The following is a 13,471-nucleotide window of genomic DNA, read 5'->3' as shown; positions in this document are numbered from 1 at the left end:
AATGAGGCTACGGTGTAAAAAAAAACCTGGTACCACAAAAACGATGAAAGAATTAGTACCTAAGCGCAAAACAATTTTGCTTACCATAATAAGGTAACGTGCCAAAATATCATTAAGCATGGTACTGTCTTGACAGGAGTCCTGCTTAGTCTTATTCTATACTTCCATAGTTTTGTCCAGCAGAAAATTTGTAAGCAAATTGTTCTGCTCTATGAAATTGGCCCTCTGTTTAGAAGAGAGGGATATCTATGGATCTTCAGTTTAAAAAACACAATTTTTCTTTTTAAAGATCTCCTTGAAAAATACATTCAGGAAATAATCAAATGTGGCTCGTTGAAATTTAAGGATGTTCATATCATCGCCATGGGAATTGAATCTGTACGCATCATTGCATTGCAAGGCTATACCAGGAACAGTAATTTTTAACTCAGCTTGCTAAAAGAAGCATCTACTTAGCGTACCATAGGCATATTTAGTTCGTTTACACAAGTTCATTTGGGGCTACAAGCAAAACTTGCTGACTGATATGTTTGAAGCAGAGGGTATGTTATGGCAGGTGGGAAAACATATGCTTTCTTGATGTAATGGATTGAACACCACGTTGAATGTGTAAGACCATGACTAATACAGCATTATATTCAATATGTAATTCAACTTAACATTTATTCCCATAGTGCAAAAATGTGCAAGTAATTGTAAAGAAGGTCTATTGAACAAAGACGTATAAAGAAAACTACTAAAGTAATTATTATTTTAGACACAATGAAGCATGGAGGCAAATTAGGAGGCATAAAGACCAAGTGCTGGGTACATTCGAAATGCCTTATAAAACAAGATACCGGATTTCTGAACAGACTTTTATTCTGGTACTTTTAACAATCAGATTGTTCAGCGTAGAAAGATATTGTACAGAAAATGTACATAAACTTTGTTGAACAAAGACAAATTGACTAGAAATGTATTGTACACTGTAATGTACTTGAGTGCATTTGTGCAAAAGCTGATGCGCAGCCATTGTATATTCTGTTTTTTTAATAAGTGCATAAATTGTTAATTATTGGCCTCGCGTTTCAACCCTATAGCCACAGTCTTTCTTGTAGACTACTTCACCAAATATTTGTACATATGCGAGCCAGGGTCACATTTTGTGCATACTGTGTTTGGAGGCCCCCTTAACAAGTGTTTTGATATTCAGAAATCCATATTTGTAGTACGTTGTTGGAACCTTTTGAAAAGATAAACCTACATTATTAAAATAGTTTGCATGTGTATTTTACTTCAGTAAGTAAAGTCTAGTGTTTACACAGTATATAGTGCACTATGTTGTTTGTCACAAACTTCAAATCGTGTCTTCTCACATTTCTAAGTAATATTCAAACGCATTTCGATTGCTGACTATCACGTTACCAAATTATTCAAGCTTGAATTGAGACTATCTGAATTAAACCAACACAATAGATGCAGATTTTTACAATTGTGTATATCAGTCAGCGGCAAGGCAGACAGTTTGTTGTTTTTGTTGAGTATCAAATAATTTACTCATGTTTTTTTCTCATCAGCTTGATTAATTTTCAACCGATTCAAGAAATTTGATGAAGCGTGTTTAGATTTTCAGTTGTGTCTCGTTCAAATGCCTTTTATTCCCACACATAGGGGTCATGCAACATGATGCTTTGAAATGGGTGTTCATCTGTGGTGAATCCTTTGTACCTATTACAGTTAAATGAACACCATTGATTCAACCAAAATGGGTGATATTCTTCCCCATTGCGGTCAGCCAAGCGTAGACATATTTTGAATAGCTCCAATATTTGCGGGAGGACTAGTCAGTATCCTTGCTGTTGTTTTGTTAACCCGCCTAAAAATCAACATGGTATTGTTGTTGGCTTGGTCCACTCATGAAGAGTAAGCACCAGGCCTGATTCATTTTTCTTCATGGATGCTCAGGAGAAGAAGCCAAAGTTTATTTCTTCTGTGATATTTTATCTGATAAAGTTGTAAGCCACATGTCTAGCAAGATAAAAGTAAGTTTGTGGGGTTGCTGTTACCAAACATTTTCACTGTCTTCTGTGAGTTGTTTTAAATCCAGGTCATGGGAGTGTAGCAGCATGTACTACTTGAGTATTATGGTAAAACTAGAAGGGTTCTTCACCATGGTTTGTCTGACTGTTGTACTTTCCTGGTTGTTTGTAGTTTGAGTGTTTTGAGGTCTACACATTTGATACCTTGCCTCAACATCAAGCATCAGGAGAGATTTGTTCAGCCTTTTTTTTACACACTTGGTTTTCCTCACTGGGACAGATCCAGTGCAGACTGTTTGCAAGAGTCTGTTTGAAAGGTTTAATTTGAATTTTTAAGGATGTACTGTGTGTCTTCGTGGCCAAGCAGCGAAGAGCACCAGACTCGAGCTCTGGTGTTTCTGATCAGCAGAGGGTGTATTTGAGTCCTGGGCACTTGTGTTCTTGAGCAAGTTCTACATAGGTCCCGTGTACTACATAGGTTTGGTAGTGCATAATGAAAAAAAAACCTTAGAACACTTCATCAAGGAAGAGTAGGGATAATAACCCCACTATTTCATGTACACATTAATCTGTTTACAAGTTTCCTAAGGCTTGCAAGCTGCAGTGTTCACTTGTGAGGCCTCCTTGGTTTCATTACCAGGAATATATTCTATTAATACCAATATGCCCCCAGGTGACTTACGATTTCTTATCTGTTTTCTTTTTGCTACAGTGATCCGCACGAAGTGGAGACTTTAAGTTCAGTGGACCTTGCTTCCAAAGACCTACCTCAAGAAGCACCGAGTGAGCAGCAGGAGAAAGATCCGAAAAAGGAGGAACCTGATCTGCTGAGTTCTCGGTCGGTCGCCGAGAAAGCCCGGCAGTTCAACTTGAAAGAGCAAGAAGCGTCCAACGAGTCGCCCACGAAGAGGAAACCTGTGGATATACCGACCACACCAACTCGGACAATAGCCATACAGACTGAGAAGGATTCCAATAAAGGGAAGTCATCGCATGTTCCTATCGTCCGCTGGAGTCAAACTGAAGAGCGGTTAGGAGGGGGCATTTCGCTCCAGCGCTCGACGTCCATTCCAGACAGTGACAGCGAAACAGTGATTCGACGCGTCATCAGTCCTGAGGCAGCGCGGTCCCGGTTTGAGGTATCGCCACGAGGGAAACCTGTTAGATGTTCGTTACGACGGGAGAAGTCGCTGCAGCAGAGGAGAGAGGACGAGAGACAAATACAGAAGTCTAGGGTTTTAGTCAATTCATATGAACTGTCATCGGATCTCAAAAATAAACAGGTAAAGGAATTCATTTGGAATTCATTTGGACTCGTATACATGTAACTAATTGATTGATCATAACCTTTCAGAAGCCCGATTTTATCCCACAACATTTTTTTCATTTTAGATAAATCCAAATCCAAAACCAAGTTAAAAACAATCTACATCTTATGGCTGTATGGTATTTTTTGAGAGGAAAACCATTGTAGCCAGGCAATTTTTCAATCTTGATAACATAACATGATATGCATTTTTGTATTGAATGCTCTCGTATGCATCATTTTAATACATCACTCTCCCTCTTCATACAATATTACACATGTATACTCTGCCAGCCTACACAAAGTGCATTATTTCTATAGTTAGAACAACATTGTCACTCATCTTTAGAAGATATTGCCATGGCAACTGACATGCATTAAGCATCACTTGTCTCACAGTTTGTTTGAGCTTTTAAAGTACATGTACAATGACTCACTTAGTCAAGAGTGGACTCTTTTGCATGGATAAATTGCCATGGGTTACTATTTGCTATACTTCAAGCTTGGATTGCCTTGATGATGTATTTTGGGGTTGATTTTTTTTTCTTTTCTATTTTGCTTAAACTAAAAAAAATATTTTGGGTTTGAACATCTACAAAATTTAAAACGGATTAACAGGCTTGGATCACACTCAACAAGTTAACTTAAGATAGTTTCCTGGCTGCCGCTTCCCAGGTTTTATCCTAAACTTGGACTCGATCCCTGACTACAAACAAGGCAGTTAATGGTTGTATGGTTTCTGACTGGCACCCTGAATGTATAGACATTGACAATATCAGGAGACCGCCAACACAGGGCTAGATAGCTTACTTGGTTGAGTGCCAATGTGTTAATCAAGAGGTTGTTAGTTCAAATCCCGCTCTAGTCAAATTTCCTTAAATTTCCTTAATTTAACTCCAAATCATTTTTGAGACTGCTTTTCAATTTGGGATTTTAAAGAGGAGAGTAGTGTCTTAGCTGGAGATGAAACCTATAAGCAGTGGTTTTGTGAAAGGCCAAAGTGTCTCGTCTCCAAAGATTCTAAATATAATGCATGTACAATGCACTACACAACATTTGTACATCAGATCTTTTACAGAGAGTCAATCTCAGTTATCATTTTTTGTGTGACCTTTCAAACGTTATTTTTAGTTGTACACACGTATGTCTATAAATGTTTCTTCAAGTTGCATCACATGAAATTCCAAGGAATTCACATGAGGTTGAGCAATATTTTACACAGGATAAATTCTGTATTGACCATTAATTTGTCTGCTCGTTTACATTTAAAACCCAGAGGAAACTTGAGAAGAAAAAAAGGCACAACATACAATGTATAGCTAAGCAAAATTCACATTAAATTTAAAAGAAACCAAATTAAGGTATGGTAAGCTTTTTGAGGGCACCTTACTTCAGTGACTTAATGTGCATGATGAAATAGTGAAAAAGCACACAGCTATGGTCGCTGCGCTAGGGAGCAGGATAGGTCAATGGGCAAGCTCCTTTTGACCTCTTTTTGAGAGCAACCTGTCCACCGAGGTCATGTGCATCAGGTCTATTCTTTGTTAAACCATGCGTGTTATTGTACTAGATATCTGCGAAATTTGTATGTGAGGTACTATCTTTTCAATCGTCACAAATGTGTTATAGTATTGGCCCATGTGAAGTTTGTTAATTTCTTGCCAAAAAATGTCTCATGGTGATTCTAACTTCAGTTACAATCTTATTTATCTCCCTCGGCTGCAGGTGGAGATGCTAGAGAAGCGTTATGGTGGACGTTTCCGAGCCGACCACGCCGCTAAAGTAATCCAAGAAGCTTTCCGTCAACACAACATGAAGAAGGAATTCCAACGTCTCCGTCGTACGCCGTCAGAAAGCCGCATTTCCCGCTACCTGGACAATCGTAATAAGCAGTGGGGGATCGGCGGGAGCAGAGCTAAGGTCATGGTGATCGGTGACACGGGCCCAACGTCTCCAGTCTCAACCAGGCCTCCGCTCAGGGACATTCAAGAGCTCGGAGCTGTCGAGCAGCTGCGAGAGATTGAGACAGTCAGAGTCAGAGACGAGGAGGAGTCTGGAGTTGAGAAGAAAAAGCACAAAGTCCACCACAATAACAGCAACAATGTCACGCCCAAACGCGGCATACTTCTCCCTGGTGCAAGCCCAGATGCTAGCTTGAAAATGGACGGCGATGCGCAAAGAGATCGCCAGCCCTCTAAGACCATGGTTGTGACACTAACTATGCAACGACATTCTGACGAGAGTGATAGCCACAGTCACACGAGCTCAGAGTCCACTCCCCGTGGCTCTCGTGACGATTTGAGCGCAAGGACGGACAGCAAAACAGACTTGAGCCATCCTGAGGGTGGTGGCTCGTCGGAGAGGTCAATTCAGATGGTGATACAAAACACTGAACTTAGAGATGGTGGTGGAAGAGCCTTTTCCTGTAGGCTCGGTGGACCTGGTCAACATGCTGTGGCCAGGCAACTTCCATTTGATGAGCCTGACCCAACGCCAACAGTCAGCAACTCAGTAGAGGACAAACAAACGACCCTAGAGGGAGATTTAGTACCAATGGACCAGACCGTGACCTGTTCAAATGAAGAAGTTGTTGAGTCAGTTAGTAAAGTTGAACACGACACTGAAACAGCTGTGTCAGAGACTGTATCCACTGCTCCTGAAGAACCACAGCAGGAGACTTATTGTGATGAAAGTGAGGAATCTTGCGTCAGTCCGACCACACCCACTGCTGAGACAGAGGGGCCCTTAGTGTCACCAATTTCCACTGAAAATAGAAAAACTGTTACGTCCAAGGCTGTGATCAAGGATTCTGCTTCGAAGGGCAGTCCGAGCACCAAGAGGTCCAAGAAGAACTCTCGCAGCAAGAACGGCCCCGAGGATTCTCCCAAGAAGAAATCACCCAAGGAGCGTTGGCCGTTCTCTCGAAGTCGCAGCGGGGACCGTAAAGGTAAAGCATCACCCACAAACTCCCCGAAACCACAACGGCATAGTCCCAGGGCACGGCCAGAGAGTGCACAAAAGCAATCAACCTCAGGGGAGGAAATGCACAAAGGAAGTGTGGAAGGGAAACCCGCTGTTAATAGCCCATCGCAAAGCCGGAAGACAAGTTCCTCGGCAGAGGGCCACCCTGTTGATGTGGAGCTATCAAAATCCTCTTCACAATCCAAAGAGAATTCATATGACAGACCACGCATGCATACTGTTGGATCTATCGAAGCACTAAAGAGGAAAAAGAGTGCTCAGGAATCTGATAAACTGCGGTCCAATTCGGTCAGCAGCGGTGATCTAGGAGATAGATCAGACCAGTTATCTATTGCCTCCACTGTTACCAATAGCGATTGTGACAGGGATTCTGTCCAGGACGTTCCAGCATTAACCGTTGCAACACCCGACGGGTCGTTGACAATGCTCGATAAGATCATCTCCACATCGTCGATGGACTCGGACTCAGATGACGAAGCAACCACACCCCGTCAGAAACGTGCCTCCCTACCGATTGTCAGCCTCTCGGGTCACACTGCATCCTCACCGCCGACTTCAGCATCCAAGCAGCTGGTGTCTAGGGTGCAGAGCGCCAGCGGTATGGAATCACCTATCTGGAAGCGCAAGAGTAAAAACACTAAAGTGGCAACTCGTAACGGGACGCTAGTTAACGGTAGCGTCGGCCAGCCCACCAAAAGCTTGGCTCGATCAGAAACTGGTGACAGCATGAGCAGTGAGGGCAGCAACTCATCCAGTCGTTTCATGGTCGGAGATGATTCAAGTATAACTGATAGTATAGACAGTCTTTCGTTAGAGTCCAGTTATATGGAGTCACTTGATAAGAGACCTTTAGATCCGATGCTTAGTATACCAATGACTGCTGTCAGATGGCGGAGATATAGAATTGGACTCAATCTATTCAACAAGTAAGTCCTGCAACTTTTCTTTTCAAATTGCACAGCGTTGATGTATGTAAGATTTGTCAAGAACCACAATAAAGGGGACTGTTTTGCTTCCGTCTGGGACAGAAAACATTTTTGTCCTTTCAGGATGGAAATTTTGAGGGTGATTTAAAAAAAGAAAAAACAACAACAACAAATGAAACCATTGAAGTAATATTCAGTTGTCAGGCATTCACATGAATTAACATTTTTTGGTGATGTCAGGTACTTTTAAATATAAAATTACAACTGTTGGGAAAAAATTAATGTGACATGGACAGTGAAGCCTTTTTATTGTGTTTCTCAACAAACTCTCAATGTTAATAAGTTTAGGTTTGTTTAATTAATGTTAATTTTTTCATAACCTGTGTGTCTTGTTTCACCTTTCCTATCATGATGATGATAGTTTATTCATGAAAGGGCACAGCCTATTTGCATCCTCAATTATCAATATTTTACGTTCTTTGGTTTCAAATCATGAATAAAAGTAAGACAATTATTGGCCGGATATGTCCATTTTGGTTGTAAAGGGCCCAAGTATTCATACTTCAACATCAGAGTTGCTTTTTGATACCAATCAAAAATCATTCTGACCTTCATGTACCAGTACACGATCATGAAATAATTGGAAAGAGAAAGGAAGTAATTCCAAGCGTAACTGTGTGCGCTGAACTATTTAAAAATCAGACCTTGGGTCAGGCGTATATCTTGCGTGTGCGCTGCCAGCTGTCAGGAAATGTGGGCAAGCCTTTCTGGAGCCACACCATTAACCGTGACAATTCAATACATACATTGTAGCCCTTCAACATACATGTAACCATGAACCTGATATCAATTTAGATATTATTATTTTTGGTTTTTTACCCATATACACCAATTTGTGAAAGCACTGTATACTCGGTCCTTTCCCGAGCTCTGTGAAGAAACATCACAGACATAATACTTGGGTGTGATTCGAACCCACGACCTTTGTAATTCAAGAGCAGTGTCTTACCAACTACATGTGTAGACCACCAAGATTGCCCTGTAGCTGGAGTCAGTTTACATCCTTTGTGTTAGATATACATGTAGACCTATTTCAAGAACCGGGGCTCGCTCAAACTTTGCATGCAAAGTCTGCTCAAATGGTTCTTGCATTACACAACTAATGAGACCTACAATTTATGTAAGCCAAGGCTACATTTTTTTTAGCACCAAGTGTATACATACTTTGAGCTAGCTCTATGCTTTGAGTAGTGTTGGTCATGAAAAGAACCGGTTGAGAACTCACTGTTTCTCCTAAAAACTGATCGTTGAGTTGTCAACCTCAGGTTCTTTTGAGAACCAACACCACCCAAAATAGAATTACACATGGTACTAATGCAAACCCACATAATCTCTGTGATGTGTAAAGTATGAGATTTGATATCTATAATGCACATTTTAATTTCCCAAGTATACAAACACGTTTAAATAAAGACAACCAGCACGAGATTTCATTAAAAGGCAATATAGTTTAATGGCGATGCCAGCCGGATCCAAATCATGCCCAAGGCAAACCCCCAGCGGGTGACATTTGTCTTTTAAAAGTCCTTGCCTCGAGGCTTCGTGGCCATGAGGTTGGTTCCATTTCATTTGATATTGCTCTTTTGCAGTGTATGTGTCACTCATAATTGAAAACACTTTGTTCGTGATCAAGCTTTGTATTAGTGCAGATTTGTTTCAGTTTGACCCTGGTCTTTAAGTTTGACATTTACATGTAGAAGTAATGCACTGTGCAAGTCCCCCGCCCGTTTAAACTTCCAGGCACATTTTGGGCTCCATTTAAAGTATACATATATAAAATCCCACAAAAAAGTGTTTACATTGTACCATGCCCGACATATGGCAGAGGGTCCCCCCTTTGAAAAAAAAAAAAAAAAAAAAAAATAGAGGTGGCCATTCTTGTATTGCACTAAAAACTAATTAAATAACATTTTAAAATGTTCCCTTACTTTTTAAAACACAATCTTTTCCTCTTGCAAAGAAATACATGTAGCCTCCCCTTAAAATCCTCTCAAGAATTTGTGAGATTCAAGACACATTGAAAGACACAATTGTTACCACATTGAGCACCAAATGCTAAAATACGCACCTGACTTGTATCTGCAGGGTCTTGGATCATGTGGATCTAGTTACATGTACATTTAAAAATTATGACTGTTCCAAGCCATTAATTACTTGCATTTTGCAGAAACTGATTGCATAGAGTTTTTTTTTTCTCGCTAGTATAATGTTCTCTTGTAATAAGGCATTATTCCCAGATTAAGAACTCTTGCAAAACTGTTAATGCCTCTAACTTAATCCACACAAGGAATTGGTTTTTGCAATTACCGGAAATAATCTTAAACTGGCTTAAAGAAAATGTGGTGCAGAATCAAAGCTTTCCCCCCCCCCACCCCCACCCTTGAGACTTGAGTCCTCCCAGAACATAATGAGCTTGCTTTCACTTGACTCATTGAGCTGTATGGCGCCAGCTAGAGGCATTTGCCTGATGTATGATATCCGTTTACTCTGAACATTAATGTTTAGTCAGACGAAGCTTCACTATTTTCTTCAAGTGTTTTCATTCAGCACAGAGCACATACATACATGATTTGGTTTTCTGAACTATGATGGACCAGAGCATCATCTCTACCCGGCACATTTCCACCTGAATATTTTTTTTTTTAAATGGGGGAAGTTAACCGGGAGATCAATCAATCAATCAATCAATTGAAACTAACTGAAACTTATCAAACCATTAAGATACAACCCAATTACTATTGATGCACTCTCTCGCCCTACTGCCACGAAATACCTTGGGAGACTTCAGAGACTAAGTCCACAAGCCATTGGGGTTTCCCGACATAAAACATAATGCATCAAACCAGCTGCACAAACAGAACAAATCCATGTACCCAATGCTAGTCTAGAGAAGGTGTGATGCCTTGTGGCTGTCTGTGGTACAAAGTGAAGAGGAGGGTTTTAAAGGAGTTTTTACGGAGGATATCTGCATGAAATAAACATAAATATTGTTTGCATAAATTTATTATACTGTAATCAAAAGTGAAGCAAGTGAGAGCAGAAGATTGTTATATTTTATACTTGTTTGCATTTTTGGATGAAAGGTAAACTGCTGTTTTGGTACCCTGTGAAATAATATTTTACCCTTTGAAATTATTTGGAATGTAAAATAGTAAATGAAAAGTCTGCCACAATTCTCCCATGACCCTTGCCCCACAGGATTACAGGATACCAGAAAAATACAATCCATGAAGAATCCATAATCTCAATATACTCGACAACGGTATACAATTCATTACAAAACTACCCTGCTTTCTTTGCCAACAGGAAACCGGAGAAGGGAATTAAATTTCTAGTCGATAATAAATTTGTGGAAAACTCACCGAACGAAGTGGCTAAGTTCCTGCTACACCGTACGGGACTGAGCAAGTCTAAGATTGGGGAATATCTCGGCAACCTGCAGAAAGAATTCAACATGCTGGTATTAGAGTGAGTATTGGGCAACTTTGGGGGAGGGTACAGATTTGGGAAGAATAAGTAGAGAGACAAGATTTTAGGAATGAGTAAAACTTTCTTGTCAAAGGTTGATCGGCTCTTTACTTTATGGTGATTTTGAGAGTTAAAGGCAAAATATACCCTTGAAACCATTTGATTGTTTTAATCAATTATGAATGTCTGTATTCAATAAAACTAACTTGTGAAAATTAATTTAAATGGTCAAACTTTTGAGATATCTAAGTAGGATTTGAAACTTTGCATGGTGGAAATACGATATAGAAAGGTTTGCTGTAACACCACGTAATGACAATCTCTAATGAGTTGGGGTGGTTCGGAAAAGAACCATTGGTTCACTTTTGAGATATCGTTGAAAATCTTGAGTGAATGTATATGTATATGATCCATGTAGGAAGCAAAATCTCTAATACAGTACATGTAGAAATACAAAATGTTACTGCAGTGAGTAAGCAAGGTGTCAAGAAACACAATGACGCAGCGAGTAATCCCCCGGGAACAAGGTTGGGTTAACATTTTCCAAGTCGGGCCACCAACTATTTAAGGTATACTTTTACATCAAACCACTTACTTCTTTTAATACATTTTTTTAATTTTTAAATCAGGCCACTATTTATTTTGTGTAAATTTTTTACATCGGGCCAATAACTATTTTGTGTATATTTTTCACTATCAAAGTTGAACGTGATGACACACTTCTAAATATTATGCTAACCCTCATCATATGCCATAGTTACGCACGTTGTGGTTTCCTGTACATGTTGGTAGTCCGGTTGGGTTTATGTTACACACCATCCTGTATTCACATACTTCAAATGAGAACAGAAAGTTGCGTCATTGTTTCACAATTGCAGATAAATAATTAGTCATTTGCCAAAAATAAGCCCATCCGTGTATCTGAGCGAGGTCTCTGATGATGATATTTGCTCCGGGATCAGTTTTGAAAAGTTTTTATTTATTTAATTGAAACAAGGAAGTACTTCTTGTTTCTTCGGAATTGGTTACATTCAGATGGAAATTGTGATTTTGTTTGAAAAAGCATGTTTTGGTAAAATCCTGTTATTGGCGTTTTTTACGACTAAGTACAGGCATGCTTCTCAACGGGCCACTGATTCCCTCCTTCCCTCTCTTTTTTTTGGGGGGGTTGGGGGGGGGGGGGTGTCGTTGAAAATCATTTAAACCTGAAAACAAACTTAATTCAGAGGCTGCTGTCCTCCTTTTTTCGAGGGTGGGGGAGAGTCAACGTTTATAGATGGGTTGCAATTCGCATCATTAACCGCCATCTTTGCTGTATTAACAAGGGAAAAGTGTACGCGCTGCGCGTTACTCTCAGCCAATTGCGAGCTCTTCACGCGTGCACAATTAATTGCAATCCATCTAACTGTATATTAAGTTTTGAGTAATCTACATGTAAATGTTCAATATATAGAATGCAGTCTTTGTGACAGCTTTTGTTCGAATGAAATCAACATTTTAATTGATTTCTTCGATCAGATTAATTCTGGACAACTTAAATTCGTCCGGCAAGTAAATGTTGTCAATTTGTCCCACACCAAACGGCTCAAGTGTCACGGAACCCTTATCAAGGGAGTTGAAAGTCCGACTGAACTCAGAAAAACCAGGGGCTGCCCTAATTGATTGCTTTTGGTGTCATTGTGTTATACATAATCCATAAGGATCTCTTTAGCAACTGTTTCTGGAAATGATGAACAGAGTGTTTGGTGGTCGGCCAAACACTCTGCCTGGTGATTTTCACAGAGTCAGTTCTCATACACCCCCACTTAAAATCGCCAAAACAAAATGGCATCACTGGAAATACAAAAAACGGACGTTTCAGTCATCAATCGTTATTGTTGTTACAAATCCAAGGTTGCTTTTGCGTTCCATTTTACAAGGTTGAGTACAACTTCCTTCCTGTGACCTACTAAAAGATTAAGTGATTCTTGCCAACAACTACGCATAAATAAAATTAGACCATTCTAACTGGTTGAATAAATAAAAGAGTCAGTGTTTATTTTGGGGGGGGGATGAAATTGGGTGTGCTTAGTGGGCAGTGATTGATTAGTAATGTCCAGTTATATTAGTACGTAGGTTAACCGCAAGATTGATTAATAGCTTGTAGTACAATTAAACAGGGCATGATGTAATTGGTTCCAATATCCGGCCAGGTTTTTCAGGAAGCTTTATTTTAGAAACCCGCGGTTGTTTTGAAAATTGCGCGTGCTTTGTGTACGCGCTCTCAGGGCTTCAGATGAGAGGCGAGCCTGAAGCAAAATCCAAACCAAAGCTGTGGTTTTGGAAAGGGCCCCAATAATCTGACTCTAAAAACTTCCTGGTGTTTATTCTGTATGTTGGAAGCAGCAGCTTCCTTAATGTCTTTAAATTAAAGCTGCTGCCTTTTTGCTTATTATAAGTTTCTGTTGTTGAAACAAAAACCCTGTCCCAAATCCAACTCCCTCTGAAACCAAAAGTAAAAACAAATATTAATAAACATATAAGTATCTAGTCAATAAAACTAATAAATTTAATTAAATAATACTAATAATGATAATAACTGTAAATGTAATCATTAGGATGTTATATGTAGGTGATTCACTTTAAAGGAAGAAAACAAAGAGGTGGACGTTTATAATATTAACAATAATCTTTTTTCAAGTTGAAGGTGTTGTTCCAGGCAACATTTT

The 13,471-nt window shown here is 39.7% G+C and overlaps 1 protein-coding gene across 9 annotated transcripts in view; it reads left to right on the top strand.

The window, feature by feature from the left end:
- The window catches only part of LOC139954402 (uncharacterized), a 130,299-nt gene that overhangs the window by 99,585 nt on the left and 17,243 nt on the right, over positions 1 to 13,471 (top strand). For all 9 annotated transcript variants that reach the window (XM_071954181.1, XM_071954183.1, XM_071954180.1 and 6 more), the window contains 3 exons: positions 2,734 to 3,304; positions 5,053 to 7,235; positions 10,602 to 10,763. In XM_071954181.1, coding sequence (XP_071810282.1) covers positions 2,734 to 3,304; positions 5,053 to 7,235; positions 10,602 to 10,763 — 2,916 coding nt within the window. The remainder of the gene's footprint in view (positions 1 to 2,733; positions 3,305 to 5,052; positions 7,236 to 10,601; positions 10,764 to 13,471) is intronic.

This window comes from Asterias amurensis, chromosome 2 (assembly GCF_032118995.1).
Source record: "Asterias amurensis chromosome 2, ASM3211899v1".
Taxonomy (NCBI): Eukaryota; Metazoa; Echinodermata; class Asteroidea; order Forcipulatida; family Asteriidae; genus Asterias; species Asterias amurensis.
The sequence above is the reverse complement of the archived record's forward strand: the minus strand, read 5'-3'. Positions and strand labels throughout refer to the sequence as shown.